The sequence below is a fragment of the Equus caballus genome, chromosome 23 (genome assembly GCF_041296265.1).
Source record: "Equus caballus isolate H_3958 breed thoroughbred chromosome 23, TB-T2T, whole genome shotgun sequence".
Taxonomy (NCBI): Eukaryota; Metazoa; Chordata; class Mammalia; order Perissodactyla; family Equidae; genus Equus; species Equus caballus.
In genome coordinates, this window is record NC_091706.1 from 27832207 (window position 1) to 27846476 (window position 14270).

The 14270-nt window shown below is 39.6% G+C and overlaps 1 protein-coding gene across 8 annotated transcripts in view; it reads left to right on the forward strand.

The window, feature by feature from the left end:
- PRUNE2 (prune homolog 2 with BCH domain) overlaps window positions 1–14270 on the forward strand; it is a 242592-nt gene that overhangs the window by 40752 nt on the left and 187570 nt on the right. For all 8 annotated transcript variants that reach the window (XR_011431624.1, XM_070248871.1, XM_023627184.2 and 5 more), the window contains 3 exons: window positions 8025–8129; window positions 11092–11294; window positions 13301–13464. Coding sequence is in view for 6 of the 8 variants with exons in the window: in XM_070248871.1 (XP_070104972.1) it covers window positions 8025–8129; window positions 11092–11294; window positions 13301–13464 (472 nt within the window). In the remaining 2 variants the exon portion in view is untranslated. The remainder of the gene's footprint in view (window positions 1–8024; window positions 8130–11091; window positions 11295–13300; window positions 13465–14270) is intronic.

A 14270-nucleotide genomic window follows, 5' to 3' on the forward strand; every position in this document is an offset into this window, starting at 1 on the left:
ATCTACTGTGTGCAGAGCATCATGATGGCAGCTGGCGTTATAAAAGCAAATACGTATCACTCCTGGCCATCATAACATGTATATTATAATTTTAGAAGAAATGCGCAGAATATTGTTAAAAAAGAGGTTACAAAATATTTTGTGTAATATCATAATGTTACAAAAGAGAACACTCATAGAAGTATAGAGAAAGGTTGGAAAGAGTACATTAAATGTTCATAGTGATTAGTTTGGGTCTTGAGGGTTTTTTTCTTTGTGTTTCTACATTTTCCAAATGTTTTATAGTGAACACACATGCATTATTTTATAAAGTAATTAACACTACTGTGATAGTATCAATTAACTATAAGTTTGACAGTATAAATTAACCTTAGGTGACATAAGTATAGGTTTCTTTGTGTGTGTAGCAGGGGTGTTCTTTTTCATTTGGTCTTTAAAACTCTTATATTGCCTTCGACATCAATCATTTAGTAAAAGAAGCTCTTCTAAGCTTTCCCTAAAGTTCACTTATCTGCCAGGTGGTTTCAAATTTTGGAATGACTCCAGCCTGGAGGTCTGTCTTAGTCCACTTGGGCTAACAAAATACCATAGACTGGGTGGTTTAAACAACAAATTTATTTCTCACAGTTCGGGAGGCTGGAAGTCCAAGATTAGGGTGCCACCATGGTTGGGTTCTGGTGAGGACCCTCTTCCTGGCTTGTTGACAGCCTTCTTCTCCTTGAGATCTCACATGGCAGAGAGAGAGAGAGATAATGCTCACTCTCTGTTGTTTAGGGCTTTGACATATGAATTTTGGGGTCACACAATTCAGTCCATAGCAAAGTCTAAGCACAGTAAAGGGGCACAGACAGCAGAAGCTGAGAGGAGGCAAGGGAAAGGCTCGTGGACTCGGATGCTTGTCCATATGAGGCTAGATGAAAAGGACTACAGCTCTTGAGTCTGAAATGGGACAGGCTGAGAGATTGATTATAAGGACTTTTAAAACCATGGAGGACAAATTTCTGGGATAGGACATCTATTTAAGCTAGAAGGAAGCAATACTTAAATGGGAAATTGAAGAGATACCCCATCCAGTTGGTAATAAATGTATGGACATGTTTCCCTAAAAAGTGGAGTGGTTGAAAGTAGTTAAAAAGAGCCTGACCCCGAGGGAACCAGGGACCCAGATGACCTACCCAAGAAGAAGGGCCTCAGGCAATACTTGGGTTTAGCTCTTGGCTCCCCCATGGCCTACCCACAATGCCTTCTGCATTTGACAATATAGAAGGAGGTACAAGTGCACAAGATGTGAGCTATTTTTAGCTAAATTTGCTCAGACGGACTTCTGTCCTCTATTTTTCCCCAAATGGGAGAGATTAAAAGAGGGCCGTCTCCAGCTTAGCAAAGAGAAGGCTGAGGGAAAATATTGGGGTTGGTTGGGAGGGTGCGAGGGGAGAGGCTATAGGCAATATATGCCTGATTGGATTTGATTAGGTTTCAGCTTTATTAGTAACTGAGACAATTAAGTTACCTCAAAATCATTTGAGTCTTATCATTGAAAGCTTTTTGTGTTTTCCTAATTTGTTGGTTTATATTCGTCTAGTACATCACCAATGAAATTAGGATATTTATGAGAAAATTAAATATAAAACGTCTATGTCCCGAATTTGTAGATTCTGGTAAATGTTTTTGCTTTTAGACATGACCTGAGGTACAGCTCTTAGAAGAAATTCATACTGTCCTCCCTGTCACTTATTACTGGTTACTAATTAATCAGGATGAAACTGGACTAGGTGGCCAGTGCCTCAGATTATCCTATTCAGCAGTATTATGGAGAATAGAAAACAAAAAAGGCACCTATGCTGATTCCAGAAATTTTATACACACATATACCCCCACATACAGATATGTCCACACAATTACCACCATTAAGCTAAGAAGAATGAAGAAGATCTATAGTTTTGATCATGGAACAAGCTCCATAGTATACTGTTAGATGAAAAAAAGGAAGTTTCTAAAGAGTGGAATAGAAGCACCTCATTTTTGTAAAGTATGTGTTAATATATATGCATAAATTTAAAATGTGGAATAATCAACAATATATTAACCATATTATCTTTGTTTATTAATTTTTGTTGTGTCTGACTTCTTATAATGGCGTGTATTTCTTATCCTACCAGAAAAGTGAAAAAAAATAAAGAATTATTTTCAAAAGTTTCAATTGGTGGGGAAAATCCTTTTGTTTGGGGGACCTTGCACAGAGAGATGAGTATTTCCTTCTTTGCTTTTTTTAACTTCCGGTTGACGCATTCCCTCCAGCATTCTCTCCCTCTGGGTCCCAACCTTTCTCCAGGGAATGAGAATGAGAAATTGAGAAAGTCAAGAGTTCTAGAAATCGTCTTAAGCCCAGGACCAATATCTGGAGGCACCTTTGTTTACCAAATGAACAATGGATGTGACTTTATCCATATGCGACAGAGCTGATGAGAGGGCCTCTGTCCTTGCCTTTGGAGGACCCGGTCAGCATCTCCACAGCTAACTTTGTCCTTGTTGCTCATTTGACTGTGGCCTCTTAGGCATCCCCTCCCACCTGGCTTTCCTGGTGACTGGGGTGAAGGCAGGCACCTATAGGGACATGAACAGTGTGTGAGGTTTCCTCTTGCCCATCTTCTGAGTCTTCTTACTTAGAATAATGGCAGCCACAGTTGCATGGTGTCTCCTGCGGAGGAACTGAGCCCTTTTCTCTTCCACCCCATAGCCAGCCTCCGAGAAGTAAGGCCCCTCATTGACTTGGAGTTGCAAGTAGTCAAGGAAGCACTAGCTCACCTGCCAACTGTGCCTGGGTTTCTTTGAAAATGACATCCTATGCATTCAAGAGAGCTCTTTTCTCTCGCTTCTTCATTTGTTGGTTAAGGACAGGGGACTAAGAAATGTGCCCTGCCTTAGTGTGTGAGGAAATGGACTCTCCAACTTCCGTGGGTTTTGTCTGCAATGTTTTTGACACAAAACTCATTTCAATTAATTATTTCTAAAAATTCATAGAATTTTTAAGAAAAGATGGTTGGTTGGGGTGGGTATGGAGAAATCCTGGTATAACTGTGTTGCAAAGACTTGTTGAGGAAAGGTTAATTGTGGGACTTTAGATAAGAAGGTGTAGGCTGGAGCAGCTTTGTTCTCAGAGGGTAAAGTTATGAAAAACTGATGGGGTGGCCTGAACTTACAGCAGGGCCCTGGAAGCCTCTTTCCGATCGACTGTTTTCTGTGGGTGGGGTTTGGAAGTACTTTTGCTTGATAAGCGCAGTTTCCTTTAATGGCCAGTTGAATCTGAATTCTTAGGCATTTTGCTGACTTTTAAAAAGAGATAAGAGGTAAACTTCGTTAAGAAGTCTCATTTTAGTGGTGTATAGGATTACACTTTGAAAGCATATTTAAATTGTGATCTAAAATGCTGGCATGTTCAATATATATTTTTTTATGCATTGATTATGGAAAGATTCTGTCCATCTGCTTGGAAGTGCAGATGACAAAGCAGGATGGTATCTATTTCAACGCTTTATCAGAATTCTGTTTCTGTTGGGCTTGTACAGCACTGGGTTTTGGTATTAGCAATGAGTCTTTTGTTTCCTGAGATTTCTTAATGCTTGGTGTGCTTATGTCAATACAGGGAATGGATATTCACTTTCCAGATCTATTCACTCCTGGCTAGGAGTTTACAAAGTCACATTTTACAAGTGTATGCACTAGGCATTAATGATTTGTTGAACATGCTGGGTGTGCACTCATCTCAGGGCCTTTGCACTTGCTATTCTCTTGGCCTGAGATATCCTTAGGTTCCACTTCTTCACTTCAGATCTTTACTCACATGTCACCTTCTCAATGAGCCCCATCCCAGTGCAGTCTATCCCTCCACTTATTATTATCTAATTATTTGGTTCCTCATATCTCCTTGCACTAAAAGACAAGTACCATGAGGGCTGAGATCCTTGTCTGTTTGGTTCACTGCTGTATCCCTAGGGCTTGGTACAGTGCCTGGCACAAACAGGTTATTATTAATTGAATGACAATAATTAATTGAAGTGATAAAATTGTGCATGTATGTCACTTTTATTTGGGCATAATTTGTCTGCTTGTAAATAATCCAGACCCCAATGAGAACTGTATCAAGGGACATGGATATGAAGATTGAACACCTGTGAGCCTAAGCATATGTGGAGATGTGAAATGGGAAGGGATCCTCAGGCCTGCTATGAGAGGTGCGGAGTATCACTGTGGTCAGGAGCCTCTTCTCTCCTGCTGCCCCTGCATGTGTCCGGGATCATTTCTGCAGAGTGGACCAGTCATCCCAAGGACCCCCTGATACCCACCGTGGACCCCTGAAATCAGTCTTTTCTGCCAAGACTTGACCCCCTTGCTCTGTTCACACTGCCAGGGTCATTTGTGCTGGGAAGTTTGAGAGTGGCGCCTGTATTTTCTGATTCTTGACCCCCAATTTGAAAAGCCAAATCCTGTACATTCCTTGAGCTCACCTACTGGGTGAGTCTCCACGACTAATTTCATGTTTCATTCCTCCCAGCAGGCAGGAGTCTGTCTGAGCATGGTTGCTATGATATCTAACTTTTGCTACCCTCTAATTATATCTTAGTGGTTTTGGGTAGGAAGCAGGCACTTAGGAACATCTGAGATTTTCTGAGGTTGAGCCTATCACGTTTGAGGCTCATTGGCAGTCACTAAAGATACTGTCTGGTTGTGATGTCTCTTCTGTCTCGTTCAACATTCTCAGCCAGCCTGAAATTTCTGGTCATCTTTCCGGACTGTGGCATAATCCCTGGAAGGTCTCTTTAAAATGAAAGTGGGTAACACATCTACCCCGGGAGTGCTCGTTGGCATGGACTCTCCACTGGAGTGGCTAGTGGAGAAGCAGATAGATCCCTGATAGCATGGGCACCAGGATGGTGCGTTTTGATGGAGGTGGGAGGGTAGAGCCTGGGACCTGGGGCATTGACTGGAGATGGCAGACATGAGCGAATGGCACTGGAAGAGGCCATGACTATGAGGGAACTTGATGTATGGGAAGAAGGGAGATCAGAAGAGAAATGAGAGAGCATGAAAAGAGAGGCATGTGGCACCAGAAAGAATGCTCAAGGTTTTTTGTTTTTTTTTTTAAGATTTTATTTTTTTCCTTTTTCTCCCCAAAGCCCTCTGGTACGTAGTTGTATATTCTTCGTTGTGGGTCCTTCTAGTTGTGGCATGTGGGACGCTGCCTCAGCGTGGTTTGATGAGCTGTGCCGTGTCCGCGCCCAGGATTCGAACCAACGAATCACTGGGCCACCTGCAGCAGAGCGCGCGAACTTAACCACTGGGCCACAGGGCCTGCCCCCAAGAACCCGCAAGGTTTTGTGCTGGGATTTTCTACAACCTGACCTGCAAGATAATATGTACTTTTTTCTCTTTAAATGGAGAAGTATGCATAAATCATAATCTTAGAAGATTCCTGAGTTGTGAGAATTGGTCCGACATGCTTTGGGTTCATAATCCTATTTATCTCCTTTCTTTTTCTAGATAATAATTGGTTTGGGCTTGCAAAGAAATTGACACAAGTCTTCTTATTTCCCCCGTGTCTTCTTTCATGCGAGTTGAGTGTTGAACACAGAGCTGTGCCTAGGAATTGTCGAACCTAGACAAGAAAGCATATAGGTCAGCTTTGGGGTAATTCTGATGCTGTCAGTGTCTGGAGGCTTCCTGTATTTAGAATGCATGTGTAACATCATCTTTTCTCCCTCAATCCCCACGCTCACTCATTTTGTAGACTCCGAAGTCATTATGGCTTTATGGAGAGGTTGGTGCAGGGCAGAGGAGACAGGGCTCACTCTACTGGGTCATGAGTTCTGGGCACAATGCTGACCCCATCACAGACTCTGCTGACCTATAAAACATGTTGTTAATCTTCTTACTGTCTGTCTTACAAGATCTGGGAGGAAAAATGAGGTAATGTCTACTTAGACCTTTGAGCTTCTCGGAAGAGCAGCCTTCTACGGTAATATGATTTCCTAATGCATTTGTTTGTGTTGTAATGGAGTATAATTCCATTTACCTAAAGTTCTTCAGATACCTCTAGAATGTCTGACGGTCTTGTGCAGGGGAAGCAATCTGGCTCTGAGAGTGAGAACTGGGCCTAGTCTAAGACCTATCCTCAAAGGGTACTCAGCCACGTGAGCCAGCTCTAAGTTTATGAGGTGAAGGAAAGGAAGCTGGGAGAGGAAAGAATGGCAGCTAGAGTTGGTGGTGATCGGGAGAGACAGCTGTAATTATCTTAGAGGGTTTATATCATACTTTTAAATCATGTTGTTTTACTGAAGATCAATATCTCAATATATTGTAAAATATATATGTTTATTTTAATTTAGCAATATTACAGATTGGATGACTCATCTGCAGTATTGATCCTGCCATGCATCTCTGTATTGATAGACTCTTTAAGGCTCTTTAACCTAGTCCCCTTCAAGATTGACTTTATTATGTTCTTGGGCCACAACCTGGCTGTCTAATAATTTGTTTCTGACTCTGATACCAGCAGTTCCAGACAAAGACAAACGAATTTATACATTCATTTGTAAAATACCTAGTAGGTTACTAAATAATGTTTTATCTTTGTTCTGTAGTTAAAGGAATAAGTAAGTCTTTTTTATTGAAATAGTCATGAACAGCATAATTTTTTATATAGCCTGTTCAGCAGTATTACAATTGGTTTTCTAGTCAGTCCTAAAAAGAGAAGTTATAACAAAAGGATAAACAGTGGGGGAAGTATATATATGTGTCTTCTTCTCTGACATACTATAAGGATGTCAACTTAGGTTACAGTTATTGTTATTGGACAGCCTTGTTGTGGAATTTTCTAGAAGCCATTGGTTCTTTGGCATTTCCAACCCAGCATTTCAAAAAAAAGGTCAGCCTTCTGCAAAGGAATTTTGAGTAACTATTGAGTTAACCAGGAAAGAAAACAGTAAGTCTTTTCTTCCAGAGAGGTGACTATATACACTTTTTAATAGCAACATATTTGTATTTTTAGAGCAATGGTACTAATCATATCCCTTTTTCTGAAGGGAGCAAAAGTGTTACAACTTTCATTTGCTAAGTTATGGAATATAGTGCAGAGAGAACATATCTTGTCACCCAAAATGTAGCATGAAAAAATAAATTCCCACCAAATTGTGTGTCGCATGCCAGGACATATGAAAAAAGTCAGTATTTGTCTCTCAGATGAAGAACATCTTATATAAGGAGATGATGTAGAAATACCGTGGAACTGCTCTTTAGACCAAACTAATCTTTTACTAAAAAGTTATCACTCAGAAATGCAGTTCATATCAAGTTAGGTTGCGGGTAGTCTTAATAAAATCCCATTTTTGTTGGAGAATGTGGTTGCAAGGACATGGCCACCAGTTGACTCTTGAGCTGGACCCAGGAAATCGGAGGCTTCTCACCCCTCTCCTGTCCTTGGGATCTACATTCTTCCCACCATTCCCACAGCAGGAACCATTTTCAAGGACTTGAAAGAGTACGGTGCTGTTGAGAGCACTTGGAAGGTAGACATGACCGAACCCCATTAAGGCCTCTACATAAACTCTTAAGGTTCTGACGAGCAGTGCCAGAGATCTGCTCGTCTTGTGGCCACCCATGACAAGCCTCGGGTGTGTGTTCCTTTGCTTATTAAAACCGCCCCCTGCCAGTCTGGAGCGGTTGTCTCTTCCTTCGGTCTCCCCTCGCCTTCCATGGATGGGGGCCTACTTCGGATTTCACCCAGGGAAGCTCCTGAGGAGGCAAACCAACAGTTTTTGATTGCTGATAATTTAGTAAAATTGGATGAGTGTTTCTGAATGTTAAACGTGTTGTGCAATTTTATATCCTCATGTAAAACTTCATGATGAATTTCTGCAATTGTGTATGCATAGAGCTAAGGCATACTTTTAAAAAAAGATTGAAAAATGCTCTCTTTGTATTGATCTGTTGCACATTAAATTGTGACGTTTTATTTGAATTTGTTTCAGAATCGAAGCAAACGCTTGGAGAGGGTCCATGTGGTTATTGGACACAAATCGTGTGACCTGGATTCTCTCATTTCTGCCTTCTCGTATGCTTACTTTCTGGACAAGGTGAGGACAAAGAAGATTATGCTTTGTATATTTGAATTATGATGTAACTTTTAAGAACAAGCATTTTTTGGAAAAAAGGAACCTATTAATTTAGTTTTTCATGTTCTGTTTTATTGTTGCAGAGAATAAAGTATTATCATCCACTAATCAACATTTATTGAGCGCCTACTATATGTTAGGCTTTGTTCTAGTTACTTCTTACCGACTTTCTTCATAAAACATTATTTCAGTAAGATTTGTGTTTTGAAATTCAAAATTAAAAATTTGTATAATAGATGATTACTTTTATGGGAATTCAGAGAACTAACAAAAGCAAGGGTCAGAATTTCTTATTTTCCTTTATCATCCTTCTTCGATAGTCCTGCCCTTGGGAGTAGAAAAATATGTGCATAATAGCCACGGGGACAATATATGAAGGACAGAGTGTATTGGCGGGAATTTTCGGTAGCAGAGGTATTGCATGTCACATCTGTGTTCTGTTTTTGCCTTTTGATCGTGGCTTTGTGCAGCAAGGTCATCTCAGTTAGTGATAATCTCCCTCGAGTGAGAATCTTTCTCCTCTGTGAAGTCTATAACACGCCTGTAGAGGTGGAAAAGACCTATCAATAAATTGTTTTAAAATTTTCATTCCATAAAACTCATCAGCCCATGATAATGCGTCACCTTAAAGCCTAGAAAAGTACATTATGTGTGTTTCAGTGCTATTTCCAATTTCACACAATTTTTAATTTTCTGCAGTCTGATTTGTTTTATTCCAATTTTGTTTGGATCCTTGGCTCTGAGAGTATGCATAGCTGATCTAGAGTGATTTAAATTCACACAAAACCCAGTCTTCCAGAATAAGCTGTGGGTGGCAAGAATGGCTTTAAGGCGGCAGCTGACGAAAACACTGGGTAAAATATTCTGATCTCTACATAGGGCTTTATGTTGAATTTATCTTAAAATTTGTTGAACTTTACAAGGGAGATTGGTGTGAGGAGATAAATGTGCCTGTACCACGACATGCATATTAAATACTAATTTTATTTACTGGAGTTTTTGACTCCTAAAATGTTGCTTGTCTCCAGAATGTAAGAGTTGACTGAACCAAACTGGTTTTTAGACTGATGGTGACATGCACTCTCAAGGAAATTATATAATAATAATACCACCACCACCGCCAACTACAATGTCTTGAACGAATATAATAACATGCAATAAAAAGACTAGGAAAAGTAGTTGTGATAAATAAAACAAATAGATAAAAATAAAGAGGTGTGTGGCTTCTCTTCTCCTTCTCCTAAGGCTCGCTGCTAAGCACGGAGACAAATATGGAATTACTGAAGGGTCAGATACTGGGAATTTATTATATTTCTGTACCTTCCTCTTAGTTTACTGGGTTTCACCCCCCTACCAGAGGTCTGAGTCTGTGTTTTAATTTTTCCTGAGAACCTGGCTATTCCCTCTCAGAGTATTAATACATGGGATAATTAAAGATCTTTGCAGCTTCCCATGTATGACTCCATTGAAACACTCCTCTCTGGTAGAGAAGACCCATTCTACACATGGGGAAAACTGAGGCTCAGAAAGGAAAATGGCTTTCTCAAAATCACACAGCAAAAGCTGGGGCTAGAACCTAGTTCTTCTGACTCCAACTTCAGAATAGATCCTGCCAGCATAGGCTCAGGCTATATACTCTGGACTCAAGTTTCAATATCAGGAGTTAGATATAACTCTATCAACTAATTAGGAAAAATAACTTGCTATACATAAGTTGCTGATGATTGTTACACAATTGTGATTCAGTATTAGCTTGACAGGTGGGAGAAAAACCACTTCGTTGGAATAGCTCTATGTGTTGTATACAATAGCATGTGTGAGTGAGATTCATTTATTCCACTCAACAAATATCTACTAAACGTCTACTATGTCCCAGCCTGTTTTATGTGCTGGGAAACATAACCGAACTAAAAAGACCAAAAGCCCTTTCTTCTTAATGCTAGAAAGGGGAGATGGATGACGAAGATGTTAAAACTGTGTAATAAGCACTAACTTGTGACAGAGCTGGAGATGATGTCAGAATAAAGGGCATTTCTTTTCTGCAAAAATTCAGTGTTACCAAACCCTGCTGTCTCTTGGTGATATTTAGGGTTTATTGCTATGCATTCATAGTAATTTTTAAAAGTACCTTTATTTTTTAAAATTCTCATAGAAAAGTAAGTTTATTATTGTGAATCTGAAACTCTCTAACTCCTACCCGTCTTCTGTTTCCCCCAATACCACAATTTTTTTATAAGAGGTTTGTTAATATATGATTTTTAAAATAACATATGAAATCAACAGAGATCATCATCTGGTAGTCTGTGGGCTAAATCTGGCTTGTAAATGAGTTTTCATTAACCTACAAAGTACTTTCAATTTTTAAAAATTAACTGGAACAGTTAAACATGGCAAGTAACCCCCTCAAATCTAGAATTCTAGCTTTTCTTGCTTAGTTGACAGATCTACTATCCTGGGCCTGAATGTTTTGCATGTAAACAATTGGCCGGAGGTGAGTGGCAGGCATCTTCTAGAGATGGGACATATGTACCTGTCTGTGTCACCACAGTCCTCACCTGCTCTCCATCAGTCATTCTAATTTTATGCCGATTCCATAAAGACGTGTGAATTTGCTTTGTCTCAAGAGGAGAATGTATAAATATATTTTTAAATCATGGAAGGGTTGAAATGAAACAAAATATTTTGAGTGAGTCATGAGAAGTTTCACGCAGAATAACAGATTAAAAATATTAGGGGCCACTCAGCCTTTGATAAAGTTCTTCTGCTAATCAGGTTCAGGAAAAGTTGGTTATGAATGTCAAATGATTTAACGAGACCAAAGGGCTTACATTGCCTTTACCAGTTACCCTTGGGCTTGAGAAAATGTAGCTGTGTTCTTTCCTCCTGCTGTTGTCAGTGATGCAGCCAACTTTTTTCTTGGTAGGTCAGTCCACCTGGGGTGCTCTGTCTGCCCGTGCTGAACATACCAAGAACCGAATTCAACTACTTCACCGAGACAAGGTTTATTTTAGAAGAGCTGAATATCTCTGAATCGTTCCATATCTTCCGAGATGAAATTAATCTGCATCAGCTAAATGATGAAGGGAAGTTATCTATAACGCTTGTTGGCAGCAACGTGCTGGCGAGGTAAGGCTTCACGTGAGGCTCCGGAGGGAGGTTGATCTTTTAACAAAGGCTCTTCCGGGCAACGTATTACCTTGTTCAGAATTTTTGTGGTTTAGGGAGATGTGTTAAAGGCAGAAGACATTCAGAAGAAAGGGGATAATTTTTCTTCTCTTATGGCAAAATTTAGGCTATGCCAATCCTCTGTTTTTACTTTTGCGTTTCAAATACGACATCTTTGAGTGGAAAGTTCTTGTAAAATTGACTGAAATTATAGTTTTAAACCATTCCAAACAGCTTCCTATGGCAATGCACAGTCCTCTGTAGTGATGCTGAAAATGTGTAATGAAAATTGAACTTAAACACTAAATAAAACAGAAAAGATCTTAAGAAAGAAATCTCAGCGAAAAGGAAAATTATGTAGGTGGGCTATGAACGTCATTTGATCATTGGCTCATCATTCATAGCATCTTATACTAGAAGAGCAGGATGGATTTTTGAAAGTTCATAGAGTTCAAACTCCTTATTTTATGGACAAGACACCTGAAACCCAGTGTTACAAATGACCTACCCAAGGTCCACATGAAGTTAGCAGAAGAGTGGATTAGAACTTGGGCCTCTGCCTCCTTCAAGAAGCACTTAAGAGTTGCTAACTGGTTGGAGAATCTAAAGGTGCATAAAGAGGAATAAGACTAATCCTCTGCCTTCAAGGGCCTTACAACCCAACACAAAGATGCCCTTTGACAGCTCTCGAGTGAAGAGTCACAGTTAACCATCTCAGTGGTTTGAGATGTTAGTTTTTTTCCGCACACTTTGCCAATCTGCTAATTGTAGATGATGTTAACCAGTGGACATTGACTTTACTATACATGAAATAAAAACTTGTACAAGTATCTAATTTTTTATTTAGCCTTTTTTAAGGAAGCATATTAAGGTATGAGTACATCGTAATGCAGTCATATAGTTCATTCAGTTATAAAGAGTTTTGAAAAGAATCTGCCTGTGTGGGGCTGTTTTTATCCCCATGGTATTTGAAACACACAAAATTCCTTTGAATAGTGTTAGCAATCAGTTGTTGACAACTGGCTGAGACTTATGGGTAGGTCATTTGACTGACTTCAGTTATCAGTGTTCAGGATGATAACGTCCTTGACTAAATTTATGTGTTAACTTTTTCAAACCAACAAATGCAAGCAGATATGGAAAAAGACAATGTGAGAAGCCCAAAGTGTGAACTATGAAATGTGTGTCAATCAAATCTTAGCAAGAATTTTATCACCAATTAAGATTGAAAAATTTATGCTGGTTTTGAGATGAAGTTGGGAACTTTGGCTTTGAGATTGTTTATGAAACAGAATTCTCTCCAAAAATAGAGATCTTCGTTTCCTTCATTGCCACTCATTTGCTTTTGGCAGATAGAAAGAACTAAAGTTTTTTTATCCATATTTTCTTCTTGCCTTTGATAAAGCCAACTCTATCTTCCATATAAATAATGGTGGTGGAAGTAAATAAGCCAAGAGTATTTTTTCTCCAGTGCTGTGGCTGGATGTACAAGCTTTGGAACCAGGTTCTCAGAGTTTAAATACAAGCTAGTCGCTTACAAGCTTTGTAACCTTGGACAAATTTCTTAATCTCTTCATTCCTCTATTTCCCCATTTGTAAAGTGGGAATTTTACTAAAACCCATGTCATAGGGTCAATTTATAGTATAAAATGTGACAATATTCTGGAAGTATTTATAGTAGTGTCTGGCCTATAGTGGGAGCTCAATATTTAGGTATTATTATTTTCCAACAGCAAAACAAGAGATAGAAGTGCCAAGGTCTTCTAAGACTCTTGGGGAGGTAATTAGTTGAAAGGAAGCGTGAAAACACATAGAATAAGGTTCTCCTCTTCTGAGACATGTGAGCTTACTCGTATTTTTGGCTATTGAGAAGAAGTCATTTGTGTGGGAGCAGAGATTAAATAAGTCAAAAAAGTGAGAAAACATGCCATATCTCTTTCTCTTTTTCTCCTCCATTTGCTTTACAGTGAGGACAAAACTTTAGAATCAGCCGTTGTCAAAGTCATTAATCCGATCGAGCAGAGCGATGGCGGGCTTGAGTTCCGAGAGTCTTCCTCCTCCCTCGTGGTGAAAGAGATACTCCAGGAGGCTCCTGAGCTCATCACCGAGCAGCTGGCTCATCTCCTCAGAGGTAAGAGATGACTCCTATTAAATACTGGAAGGCTTAATGGAGTGTCTCTCGACTTGCTCACGCAGAAAGAGTGTGATCCATTCTTGGGTTAACAATCCCTTTAAAGACCACAGGAAGCTTCATCGGAGAGGCAGGGAGTAAAGAGTTTGTTAAAGAATAGCATTATATTGAATATTAAAAATGTGCATTTAAAAATAGGCATGAAGGATCTTTGCTGTTTCACTAGATGAGAATATTAAATGGAACTGCTGCACCTCTGTTGGGGGCTGGAAGCGCTCCTCTGGCCATCTAACTGATTCCAGAGATGCTTCTTGCCCCACAACAGCATGAGTATGGGCCAGAATGCCACGTTCCTGTATCGAACTATCTCCTGATACTGATAAATGCCTGGTTTATTTAATACTGTTTGGATGGCAAAATCCTCAACTTTCACGTTGGTGATATTGTATGAGGGCTTTAACAGTGAAATTGTCACCTCTTTCGACCCCCATCTTCTAATACCAAGAGTATGTTGACTCAAGTCTTTTAAGGACTATTTCCTTCACGTCCTCTGTCTCTACCACAATTTGGAGGGAAAAGCTCCATGAGTGATATAGTTCCTGTAAATGTTTTAGAACTAATGGCCCTAGTAAACCTGTTTTAAATATTTTTCTGTCTACGGACATCTGTAAAAATGCTCTACAGGAAACTGTGCCCTCAACTAAACTAATTAAGCACAATCATCAATCTTTGTGACAGAGCAGAGGGAAAATAAAGGTAATTGGGGATCTCCGCTAAGAGGGAAGTTATTTGACAGTACAAATGTG